At 40.9% G+C, this 13,734-nt stretch overlaps 1 protein-coding gene across 4 annotated transcripts in view; it reads right to left on the bottom strand.

Annotated features, from left to right (window-relative positions):
- Window positions 1-13,734, bottom strand: part of LOC108727840 (discoidin domain-containing receptor 2) — a 101,417-nt gene that overhangs the window by 21,617 nt on the left and 66,066 nt on the right. For all 4 annotated transcript variants that reach the window (XM_018456114.1, XM_018456111.1, XM_018456112.1 and 1 more), the window contains exon 2: window positions 6,213-6,340. In XM_018456114.1, the coding sequence (XP_018311616.1) occupies window positions 6,213-6,321 (109 nt within the window). In that variant the 5' untranslated portion in view covers window positions 6,322-6,340. The remainder of the gene's footprint in view (window positions 1-6,212; window positions 6,341-13,734) is intronic.

Genomic DNA, 13,734 nt, shown 5'->3' with positions numbered 1-13,734 from the left:
TCTCTGCATAGCCTGGTTATGCAGACGACTATGGTGGAATTTCAGTTTTTCTTGATAATTTAAAAAAATGCATAACGCATATAATTTGCTGCAATACACAAGCGGATACTCATTGTAGATCTACATGCGTCACGTCTCGTATAATTTTGTTCCCACATCCCGGATGAAGTCAAAGATATCGCCTTTGGTAGACGAGTACGACGAGTAATTAGCGCGGCTTTTATAATAACAGCAAAGCAAATTGCACAGAAGACTAACGAATCTCTCGGCAAATTAGGGAAGAAAAATAGAGGAAGTGTGGTAAAGGTAGACACCAACAACGGGCTTTTCTATCTCGGAGAATTTAATAATTCGCATCACCCTTCCTTTGTTAATTCCAGGATTATTATTAATGACGGCGCACCAGAGTCGTGGTCGGCTTTCGGTACACTTACTCGCACTTCTCTTCTCAGGCGCGAATGTAAATTAATTACGCACCAGGACTTTCACGAAAAACATATTAAACTTCCCCATCTCATTGTAGCGCGATATTAGCGCATAAATCATGACTCGCACCTAATCCTTGGATTAACTCAATCTTTGTTTTTTTTATGTCAAAATGTCTCGACAAATTATAATATACGAGCTGCCTCTTACACTCATAACGTATCTTAAATATTATTTTAAAGAGTCAGAAAAAATTTCTATTATATTATGCATTCTCAAATATTAAGATGTTAAACTTTCTTGCAAAGCGTTATAATGAAATTGCTAATCGTTAAGAAAATACAAATTTCATTTTAAGTGCCTTAAGACACATTTGTTACGTCGTTATATGGCATGTATATGTATATCTTTACCAACGTGACCGCAATACCGAGATTTAATCCAGATTAAATTCTACGCAAGATGTAACTTGGAAACTGTCTGCTCGTTTGTGTGTTAGTGATAATCAGCTTCTCAGCACCGCTCATAACGACGGAACTCGGTTCGTTATGTTTGCTCAACGGAATTAGCAGGTGGACACCTGCCACAAGGTTTTCCCCTTTCGACTGTAATGCCGCTCGAAAGAAGTTCGTGCTTGCCCCCTAGATAATGCGCTGCACCCTTTAGGGCCATAGAAAGCCGAGGCGCGGTTTCCTCGGGTATTGTCAGACTTGGGGAGCCATTTTCGCCTCTTTCAGAGAAAACAAACATTCGTTCTAGGTGGAAGGTAACTCGCGTCGACGAAAACGCGCATGCCCGTCCTTCTGGCGCCGCGACGGCTGGCAGAACGGAAGTACTACTTTTACATCGGCCCTTTCGTCCCACCTACTTCTCCAAGGTCCTACTTCTCTCTCGTTCTTTTCGTCCTATCCAGCGAGCATGCATCTTTTTCTACCATGCCGCGACCGTTCCACCCTTGGAACCCCCTAGGCGTGGGTTGAAAATCACCGTCTCGAGTTGCGTGCGTTACTTAGACCTCGAGGGTCGAGAGTGCAACCCCTTTGTACGGGATTCGTGCCTTCGTGGCCTGGATTTATCAAAACTAACCAGTTTTATTCTCTGACGTGTCTGACGTTAATAGATACGAAGAGAAGCAGACGCTGTATACTGATGTTGCTTCGTAAGAATATTTACTGTAATAGCTTTCTATTTTTAGAAATCAACAATAAAATCACGGAAAATTTTCACAGATATTATTTATAATGTAATTTAATTTTTCTATTTTGAAATAATACAGAAAATGTTATTATATAATATTATATAGACATTGGTCTGCCTATAATTTTCTTATGAATTCTTAATATTCTTTTACGCAGATGAAAAAAAGTATGTCAACTAAGAATATAAATTCTTCTTCAAATGAAGAAGCTTCTTCGCTCGTCCAATTCTATAGTTCCAGTTGACGTCAGTGTGCGAAGAGTTTTAGGGCACGAACCCTTCATATTCGTACAGTTGGGCACGTGGTGTTTGCTTTCGTGGGTTAGCCTTATGAAAATACAGATCTGCGCTCGTCGGATTGACGTACGCCCTTCGAACCCGAAAGTCGGGGATTATTACACTCGACATCGCTAGTCGACGTTTGACAGTTGACGTCCTTTCAGCGCGTCAAGCGCGAGACATCCCTCGGATTCTCTCCGGATTCGTCCTCGTTGCTCGATACATTCCACGATGCCGCCGGGACATCGTCGCTTAGGTCGATCGCAATGAGATACGAAAGGGTTTATTGCGGCGCGGCAAAGAACGACAATGATCATTCTCATTCGCATACATTTCGAAGCGAAGATCTCGATAGCCCGGGGAATATCCGAATATATCGCGAAAAATAGCGATTCGCGATCGAGGGAACGCGGAAAGCCGATCCTTTCAACGTGTCAATCCCACTTGATTCTTCCGATTCATCCTCATTCGCCGATGTACCCAAAGGCTGCGCCTTTGCTGAGACGCGGGGTTAAGACGATTGCACTCAAGGCGATTTATCCGGAGTTGTTAGGGGCGAAGAGATCTGAAGTTCGTGTACGCGGGCGAGAGTAAACTGTCGGTTCTGGCGCGTGATCAAGCTGAACGTGGAAATCGGAGTCAGCGCGAGGGTAAAGAACAGATGTCGGAATACCAGCTTGGGAATGTTTACGTCACGGGGATTTTATATCCGAGAGACATACGATGTACACGTGCAGAAAGTGTTGGCGGTGCCTTTGTCATACGAATAATCGCGTCTTTCAAACAAGACTCGCAGAAGCTGTCAGCCAGTATTAACGGCTGCACTGAGCATACAAAGGAGTGACAAGTTGTAATGATAACCGGGGTATGTTTTGATAACTGTATCTGCGAAGGGTATACGACTATGAGTATATTTGTGCGTTTGTATATAGGTGACTGCATAAATAATCAGCTAACCCGCATATATACAAGTTGCATGATCATCTCAATTATAATTCTTCTCGTAAATACAGGATATTCGTGATTAAGCTCGACTTTATGATTGTGATGTTCAATGCATACTATGCTATTTATTTTAAAAATATATACAACAGCATGTGATACGTACATTGAATTTGTTCAGTTTACATGTAAAATTTTTCCCTATGGAGCACAGATTATTTTAGCAATATTACAGCAATATTGCAACGTTTTAGTATTATTGTAGTAACATTGCAACGTTGCTGCAAGTTTTGTGCTGTATAGGTTCCGACATATTTTATTATTTGTATTTTTTATAACTTTTTATTATTGTAAAATTCTAAAATAAGCAGACTTTTAAACTATTTTAATTTGAAAATCACTTTTTTTTTAATAAACAAGATATGTTATACTTCGTATCGTCGCATGGGTTGGCGACAGAGCGTGGACGAAGGGCAATAACGTGTTAATTGCCGCATTGTTATGTTAATACGCTGAAGACTCCAGCAATAATTTCGTCACCATCACGCTAGGGCCTAATGGATCCGTAGATAATTGGAAAGGAGGGCTGAGGACCGAGAGGGTGACAGAGGGATGACAATGTCATAACGTGGGAGGGCTCTGTTGCGTGACGGTTTTCCTCCTCAAACACATTCCTACCGTCTGTTTTCGATGTATCTTCGATGCGACAAACATACATAGATAAGCGTGTTACCATATTATATGCATTTTATTACGTATATACACGTATTAATTTGCAACTATTAAAATTAATGCGTTTACATGTACGTTTGTAATTTATTTAAAGGCTGAGTCATATCAGCGTATACATTCTGTTTCACCATTAGCTACGTCATCGCAGTTGCTGTTAACAATGAGTTTCGTACGGAATGCAAAAAAAAAAGCGATCGTTCACCACATGTGTCGCTCGCGTTAAATCTCGCTACGTCAGATACATCCCTCACGGATGACGCATCTGTACAATTGCCTATCCTATCACTCCGACTCTCCAGCACACTCGTCCGCTCATGCACGTACACTTTCGCGTTTACCCCCGCAATTACGCGACACCGACATGGAACGCACGAGTTACTCTCGTCTATGCACGCGTCTATACGTACACACCAACCATCCTCGGTATAGACAAAATCGAACGCACCCTCGCATGCACGGACGCAGGCAAGCACCTAGAGGGTGTGCAGTACGCGCAGGCAATCCGACCAACGTGCAACATGTTTATGTATCGCCGGTAACATTAACATTGCAATTTATGCACGCTTCAACTGCTCGGAGACCCCTTTCAGCTCTCCCCGATCGGCCACAGCTGACCGGCTCGCTTAACACAACCGCGAATTTACCGACGCGGTTCAATGTACAAGTTCAGTCACCGCGGGGGGTCCACAATCGTCTCCCCTTCGGTTTCCTTCCAACTTTCGTACGAAGCTATTTATATTTCGGCGCTCGTTCGGTGCTCCTCTTATGCAGAGCACGCCATCCCACCTACGCTCGGACGCCTCTATGGATCTTTCGGTGACCGGTATTCGAAGCGCGGTTCTATTGGATTCCAAGTATGGTCGAGTGAATTCGAAATGCGCCGTGTCCTGCTTCTTTTATACGCGAATAAAAAGAAGCCTGACTAAAACGATATATACTTATGCCGTAACTATCTAGCTCAATGTTTTTATTACCAGTTACAATTAATTCATAAGCTGCTATTTTGACTATTTTGACAAATTTGGAAACGCATCCATAAATAAGATGTACTTTTCCTCCAAGAGAATGTTGCTTTATAATCATCGCTGTTCTGTTTGTTATTTCAAAGTATTATGTTGAGCTGCTTTGATAACCAGTAGAATTTAATTAGCGAAGTTTGTGCTATATAGTTGTTTTCCCGGATTACACTGGCATGCTCAAGTATAAGTATAAGCAGGATCAAAGGTAGCCTAAGTATCGGCTTTGAGGTCAAATAGTATGCCGCATAGGTTCCAAGAGTTAGAAGAGTTAACATCGACTTTCCTGATTTAGTATGTACCCGTATGAATACCTATATTTAGCGTACAAGTATAAGCTGATTACTACAGTACACTTATAAACTTTATTCTACTATCACTAATAAAGTTGTCAGGATTCATGCGTTGTAACTCTTGTTTATAACTCTTATTAAATATTCATTATATAATGGACTCTTTATGAGTCTAATTTTGCAAGTTAAAGTCATATGACAAAATTATATAGCTTGTAATGCAAAGTTCATATTTTGAAAATTTTTCGCTCGGTATAACTCGAATCTACTCATTCATCCAGGGAAAAGGATGGTACGCATTACAGTGCAACCGAATCGAGACCATCATGATCCATCTTTCGATCCTGCTCGAGAAATTCTTCGGGTGCGAAATACGTCCCGTATACGTAAGTTTCGAGCTCGATTTCACGAACGAGTACCTAAAAGCCTTTCCCGGAGCTGACTTCGGAACTCTTGGTGGATACTTTGCAAGTTTCTCGCCCTGTTTACCTGACACGAGGGTGGTTTGGGCCGTCGGAGTCAATGGGATGGAAACCAAGTCGAGTAGAAACCGAGCCCGAGGTTTAATGTAAGGCAAAGGGCAACGCGGTACGAGGGAGGGCACCGGGATGCCTTTCTGTTTTTATCGAGTAAAACTACGGAAGGAAGAAGCACCCATCTTAGAGTAAAATTATATCCTGGATGTAAACACGTATTTCAATCATGATCCCACCACGATCTTCTGATCTTGCAAAACAGGAATCGATTCTGTGTTGTTAACCAATAAATATCACAGTATGCTATATTTCTATTTTTTATCATTCGTTCATTAACTCGATTTTTTATCAATTTTATTATCTGATGTTTAAGATGTTAATTATTCTATAATTCTATAATTAATTTTATGAGATACTAATTATTTTATAACTTTATAATTTTTATAATTAACACTTTAGTTACTGCTTCTTTTAAATTGATTTAATTTAGAAAAACCAATCCACTTTTGTTAAAGAAAACTTTATTTTAGTTTGATAAACATATAAAAATAAACAAAACATTACGATTTCAATAATAATAATAATTCAAGAGATAATGTGACCATAAAGTGTACACATTTTTCAAAACCTGATTAATGCTTGTGATTGTATATGAAGAACACAGTTTACTTATAAAAGTTAATTGTGTATCTTTTTTAATACACATAGTAGTTAAAGTACAATTTAATAATTGTTGACTTGACCGTCATTATTTAAGCTGTTGTTAAAGTCAATAAGGAAATATATATGTAAGAATTCGATTCAGAGTTTAAAGCTATATCAAATTGGATCGGATTAACATATCTACTCACATATGTCTATGGAACGTCCGCCGCAGAAGCAGAGGATCAGCAGGTAAAAGATGAGGCACGTCTGCAGGTAGTCCATGGTAGCGTCGATGGTCCGCGGGCCTGTGGTCATCGAACTCTCATAACCGCTCCTGCAAAAATAAAGTTCCAAAAAAAATCACACACACGTACAAACAGTCTTAGTATTACGTAGAACAGAGTGATTAAGCGCGACTCTCGGGAAGGCGTCTTGCCAGGCATAGAGATTGGAGCAGGAGAGGGTTGGAAGGGGACAAGGGTGAGAGGGCCGACAGGGAGACGCGACGTGGACGTAGAAAAAGAGTCTGGAAACGGCCGTTTCGGCCTCCCTGTGCTTTTCGCCGGGGTGAAATGGCGCGGTTCTCGTACCGGACAGATATACGACCGGTACAGGAGCTACGGACAAAGAGCTACATTCACGCCAGCAGCCATTACGCGTCATCGAGATTAGGATCGGCCGTTCGGCGCGAAAGAAGAAGACGGAAAGAGAGAGGCCCACTGAGGATGCTGCGAGGCGGAGAAAGAACTACGGAGAATGCCGTGGGGCTCTTTGGCTGGTTCTTCTCTTGTATGCGAGGGGGCGAGAGCTCGTACATACCGGATAGTTGGGTGATACCGGGGGTTTCGCGGGGAGAGAGAACGCGAGACCGTACTTATTCACGGTGGTGCCGTTGTGGCGCGTAGCTTAGGAAAGAAAAGCGAAGGGGACCATACGAGAGACCTCACTTTTTGGCTAATTAACAAAGGAGAGAGGTTATGGGGTTCCTCGACTACCGTCGACCGTTCCTCGATGCTTATCTACCGAGCTTAGAGAACCCTTTCTGCGATTCATTATTTCACGACGAAAATATCCGTGGTGATAAACGTGGCGACCGGTGTTTTATATCTCAGATCGTGGATTCGTGGATTTCAGGAACTTTGGATTTTCGGCTGCAAACCAACAACACCTTCGTAACTGATGATAAGTGTGTCATTTCAAATAGATCTAACTTCTTGAGACAAAGCCTCAACTTTCTCAATGAGTTTTATAGGATAGAACTGAAACAAAATGGATATTTTTGAACGCTGTCTCTCTTCGAGTTACTTCCGGAGAACGCTTCAGTGATTTTGTAATCTTTTCCGAATCAATACTCGACTGATGCGAAGACTATCGATACATACACAAGTGGCTGAATCGGATTATCCAGCCGGTAATTAAGACGCTATTCAAACGGTGAAGCGGTTGCGTATATGCTGGTACCCGTGTCAAGCATAGTACATACGATCACAATGCACGCGATCGATTAGTCGACATAGTAATTAAGGTCACAGAATGCAGCCAACCTTTAACCGCTCGGTCGGCTGATTGTGTTCGAGACACGGCATTCGTTTCTTAGATGATTAGATCAATCGTGACATACAATTAATCATTAGGTCCGTGGATAATCTCGTCGTAAGTACACGCGCGATCTAATGCGGCATTCATGCCACGCCGTCGCGAGATACGTTCCCTGCAGCGACCGCGTCACCTCGCACAACGTTTCGAAAGTCCTTTTCTTACATTACGTACGTATGCCAAGTGTAATATATTAGAGATAAAAAATTATATGGGAAATAAATCGCTCGTGCACTCGCATGAGTTTAATTGCATTATCGATTTGCATTTCGCACGACTTTACACTTAACATGCCTCACAGGCATGTTTTAAGTAGAAAGAGTTAATCATTTCCTCCTAATTACGGAGACTTGATTATGTCCACATTTCTGAATTGATATGCGCTTCTGCTCGAGGCAAGAAGTGTTATGCATTTATTAATACGCTGCTACTTATCTCAGTCCGTTTTGTTGTTTTTTTTTTTATAATCGTCATTCCGAAGAGGAAGAACGTAACAGCGTTTCGCGTCGTGCAGACGGTAGATTTTTTGTGCCCTCTTTCTCGGATTAAATCCTCTTTCAACTGTTTTTGGTCGATTATTTATTCCAACACAAACATCGGCATCGGCGCCAGCGCAACCACGCGAGCCTTCGCGTCCGGAACGAAGAAATCATGCGAATTTAGTGCCCCGTTTGTTCCAGCTTTCTACAATACGCACACTGCCATCTTTCATTCGCTCGAGCTGCCACGCAGCCTCGTTTGGCCACTCGGTTCCACTGTGTGCCGCTGCATAAGGTGCCCTTGTGCGCACTTCGAATGCTCGATTTGCATGGCATTCGTCTCTTCATTTTTGCCGAGTGTATCGTGCGCTCGTCGCGTTGAGCTCGCGAGCCAGGTGCATCGGTGCTTAAGTGGAATTAACGTGAATGATGGGGCCCAGATAAAGCTACATCCGCCTGTACAGGCTCACGAGCGTATTTTACGAGTGAATACACATGAATTTGTTCAGCGAATCAGCGAATCAATCATGCCGCTTCGATTACGTTAGATATACGTACAAAGCATAAGCTTGTAACAGCGGATTTTTCTAATCTCAGCATTCTATAGTAGCCCATATTTATATAATAATTCCATTAAAAAACTTGACATCAGTTTTGAAAGAGAGAGAGAGAGAGAGAGAGAGAGGAGGAAGAGATACGGTTGAGTAAATAAATCTTGAAAATTAATTTGACATTTGTAACATTAGATTTATGATTTTAATAAAAAAACCTGCATATTTTCTTATTCACATCATTTTTTGTCTCTAAATACATATATTGTATTTCTTTTATGTATTTCTATTAGGTTATTACTTTGACAGCTATCAAATTCTGTTTATAAAAAATCTTATAAAGATTTATAATAAAAGTCTCGTATTATTATGTTTAATAAATAGTGTAATTTCTTAAGCTTTGTTGAGAAAAATAAATATCGACAGACAAAAAAGTAATTCGTAAGACTTGGAAGTAAATTTACCTTTTGTGAAAAATTAATCGTCGGTATACATTTAAAAAAATTTTTTAATTTTAAAAACTTACATATTATTGCGTTTGTAGTTACAAATGAGTTGTATAATACAATGATTTATAAAGACGAATTGTAGTAAAGTTAACTATCATGCATTTTTATTGGATCGTTGTCTTTACTTGTTTTTACGTAAATTGTAAGTCGTACTTATTTAAATGAAGTAAAAATGCACACATTTAACCAATATTTAACAAGCACGTTGTTTGCACGTCTCGTGTTATTCGGCTAGATAATTATTTTCCTTGATATTCAAACTTAAATTAAAAGCCAGAAGAAGTATTCCCATTTGGAAGTATTCCTCTAGCACGTTCTAGAGTCGGCTTGGCTCCGTTCCCAACGTGTCATTCCGAAGGTGGTGTGAATGGGAGAATAGGAGAAGGAAGGAAAGTGCGCTGCTGCACAGGTTTGCAACTACGTGTACGAATACACTTTAATCTCCACACTTACAACGTTTCCGGATCGTTAAACGCCGTTCGTCGACGAACTCTGGAGTTCGGGCGAAAAATTCACATCCAAGCTCGATCTCACCGCTCGCGAACGGCTTTAGCCGTAGTGGAAAACGCGTCATTTTCTCGTCGAAAAGTTTTCGACGATGCAGAAAAAAAAAGTTTGGGAAACCAGAAAGTAAAAAATTCTGCATACACGTGTACAAAGATTTCTTTTTGAGAGATGGCAGGAGAGAGATATAAAGTTTTTGAAAGATATATGCCTAATTCGCTAAAATTTGTTTAAAACATTTATAAGAATGAGAAAAATGTTTGTTCATTTAACATCGATATGTATCGATTTATAAATGTAACGAAAACTGTGTTTTGTGTTTATAAATAATATTCATGATTATAAGCTTATTTATTGTAATAAATACAAAATTTCAAGAAATATTTAATAGATTAAAAAAAATATATATCTTACATTCACGGATTTCTGGGCGATGAAATTGCCTTTTACAGAAATTCCTATGGCTAAGCGAGAAATTTGTGTTCAAAGTGCCTTTCCCGTCTTTCCCGAGGAAACTTGCAATTTTTAGCTGACGAGATTTACGGTGGGTGTAGAAGAGGCAAGCATGGTGCTCTTTTGAGCGCTGTTTCCATCGTTTGGGCGTATAAATTTGCGCGCGAATTCGTAGAAAGTACCGCGTATACGAATATGCGACGACGGTCTCGAGAGCTCGCGCAAATTAAAACTCGGCGAAGTCGTCCTCGCGTAATTGCCGGGGCACGCCGTGACTTATTTTTGTAGACCCTCTCCTAAGGACGCAGTCGTCGACGCGAAAGAAATTACGAAGCTGTGTTTATTTTATACCATCATTTTAATAAAATAACTAAAGGTGAAGAAATATTTAAAACTGTGACAAATTTTGAAGAATTACTGTTCTGTTATATTATAATGATATATCTGAATATTTTGTTTTTCAATATGCAAACAGCAAATACAACTTGTTTAATTCATTATTTTCTTAAATTTTTTATTCCATGTAATTAGTATTACGTACGTATTAGGCTTGTTTATTGAAAATATAAGTTGAATAGCAGCTTTATATTAAATTGGCTTCCCTGCTATTATCTACAGCATGTTTTTTATTTGGCTTTTAACACGACTTTATTACTTGAAGGAGTTAGCTACTTTTTAAATTTATCAAAGAATCCATCTTTTGATGAACTTTAAGCCCTGCCACCGATACGCAACTTGTTACCTTGAATCTTATTAATTCACAAAGTTACAGTAATAAGTCTCGGGTCTTTGACACTCCAATATTTTCTGCTCGAAGCGCAGAAGTTAATGGTGATCCGTATCTCCTTCCGCTCGCGTATTTCTGTCCGGAATTCGTACGGCAATTTCTATGAAATCGTTCGGTCATCCGGTGGTCTTCAAAGAGCGTCTTGATCGACTTGCGCACGATCATTCGCTCATAAATAGACACCATCAAGCATCGCAGTCCTCGAAGCGGCGTTTCTAACGCGAGAAAAAGAAAAGACATGCAAGTCCGACTAATTACGAGGGTCCCTCTGGCTACTGTATGCTGTTGGTGCTGTGGCTGCTGTTGCTACTGATGTTTATCTTTGCGAGCGATGGGAACCCAAGATGGCAGAGCATCTCCCATTTATTCAGCGCAAGAACCGGTACGCTTCTCCGGTAGGACGAGAAAACGACTTGTGGCTGCTGGCCGTGCCTGCCTTGGGATATCTGCATCTCGTTCCACCGCCTTTCCTGAGCTTCGAACCGCAATGCATCCGTAGATTAAAGCCGGTTCTGTATTAATTTCGTGCAGTCTTGTAGCTTCGGGTGCACACTTTGTCTTCCGATTGGTGTACACGTTCAAACTGGACGAATCGCACCCTGAGCGCGAGGATGCCTTCGGCAGCTAATGCAATGGACTTTAACGACGACATCACCGCGTTATCTATTCAGTTATGTTCAAGAATTGTTCAATCTGTACTAATCATTATTAATTAAAGTATCATCTCAAAAATAGATATGCGATACACAGCCTTGGTATCAAAGTTTTAGATACCTTTACTAACCATTATTTAACGTTTTAATTAAAAAGAATGTATAACATTGAATTTGAAAATGTGAACACTTTATGCTCCTTTCTCTAATATCTTTGCATAATATTTGTTGTGCATTCATTTTTTGTTTCAAGAACCCTTTTAATTCAAATAAACGAAAAACATATAAGTGCTTAGTACTTTTGGCGGAAGCTGTACATGTCTTAATTCGATTAAAAAAGAAGAAATCCATCTGAAATTAAAAGATTTCTCATTTTGTCAAAACATGTTAAGCTACAAGCATTTAACAAGGAATGAATTTAAAAAGATATAAAGAGAAAAGATGTATAGATATAAAAATATTATCTTAAAATTATTGATGTTAAGACTATTTCAATTACTATCTGCAGAGAAATATATAATTTTCTTAAAAACACAAATATTTATTTGGTATATTTTACATATCTTCAAGAATAATAAAGTTATTATTCACAAACATTCCTTTTAAGATATATCATTCTATCTAAATGTAGAGGATCCGCGCATCACTGAGATATATATTTCACGTGGCATTAGCGTTTGAAATTTATACCCTAGTATTTCATTCCGCTACAATCCCAACCATTATCAAGTGGTACACATTCTATACAAGCCGAACGTAAATTGGAAAGGGACATTTTCAAATCATAAACACTAGAACAATGATTAACGCTTTTATCTTTATCTTTTGCATTCACGAAAAAATTCTGTAATTAAAAAAACTCCATAATTATATCAATGTTTCCGATTTAATGCGTTATTGCCGCAGGAAGTCTCGGTGCTTGTTGCGTGCAGCAGCATAACTTTCGGAGATGCAACGTGGAAGAAAAAGAGCAGACTCTGAGGCTACAAAAGCCTACAAAGGAGCAATGGTGTGCGTAAACTTGTTCAAACTGACAGTGGCCTCGTAAAAATCCATTATTCCAATCTTCGAATCTTGTTCTCTGTCAGGGAAGGCATCCCGACGCGATCGAGACTGGTCAAAGCCCGTGGCATTCCTCTCGTTAAGTCTGCGCTACCTCAACGGGGGGTGCCGTTCATAACTCAGCCGAAATATTCGCCTACATTCTGCGCGTGGTGTGCGAGGTTAGGAACGCGTATATACCTCGTCGTAGGGCCAACTTTATCCACACTGTGCATATATGCATGTGTATGCGTACGTATATACGCAAGTTCTTCTGTATGCATAGGGTTAGCAAGTACGCGCATACATGGTGACGTATAATGCACGCGACTGAGGCTGACCCTGGCAAGGAGGTTGAAGCGTGGGAGGTAGTGGTGCAAGGAGGGTTAGGGCGGCGGCGGCCCTCTGGAAGAGAGTCCTCCGGGGTGGCGGCGGTCGGTGTGTAGCAGGGCCATGAATTATGCAGTTCGCCGCGGGCTAGGGCTTCGTACACCGGCAAGTGGGAAGAAGATGGAGAAGGACTGCCGTACGGCGAATCAACCGGCGAGAAACTGGGAGAGAGACAACGATATACCCACACGGTCCAGAGCCACTTTACCCTCCTCATCCTCCCTCGCGTTCCATCTCCCTTCTCCTCGCCGTCTCCACCTGTGCCTCCACCTGAGCTCTCTCCGCCACTACCATCCACCTTCCACCTTCACCGACGCCGCCTCCTCGACGTTCGCACGCTACGCCGACACTTCGCTCCAGCCGATTGAAATTTTCATACCGGCACGTCTACCGTCCCAGTTTATGCCTCGAACAAGTGAAATGCACTGCCACCGTCGTGGCATCGAATTCCCGCCACGCCATTCTCCATCTCCTTCCGCCATTGCTATATATGCTTCACAAAATAGCAGGGAGACCTCCGTGTCGTTTCTCTTCCTACACCCGCGTCAGAAACTCTCTTCGGTTTTTTCTTCAGGAAAGATTCGAAAGGAACGAGAGGCTCGATCCCTCACGCTGAGCGATAACCGACGAGATAGAGCGAACGTCGATATCCTCAAAAGCACTTATACTTTCTACCTGCATGCGGATTTCACGCTGCGTTGCTATGTATGTATAATACATTATGATACGTCCGATACAACAAAAATTTACAATTGCTTTGCGAGG

The sequence above is a fragment of the Mycetomoellerius zeteki genome, unplaced genomic scaffold, assembly GCF_001594055.1.
Source record: "Mycetomoellerius zeteki isolate Tzet28-1 unplaced genomic scaffold, Tzet1.0 scaffold55, whole genome shotgun sequence".
In the NCBI taxonomy this organism is placed as follows: Eukaryota; Metazoa; Arthropoda; class Insecta; order Hymenoptera; family Formicidae; genus Mycetomoellerius; species Mycetomoellerius zeteki.
Note: the sequence above shows the minus strand (reverse complement) of the source record. Positions and strands in the feature narration are given on the sequence as shown.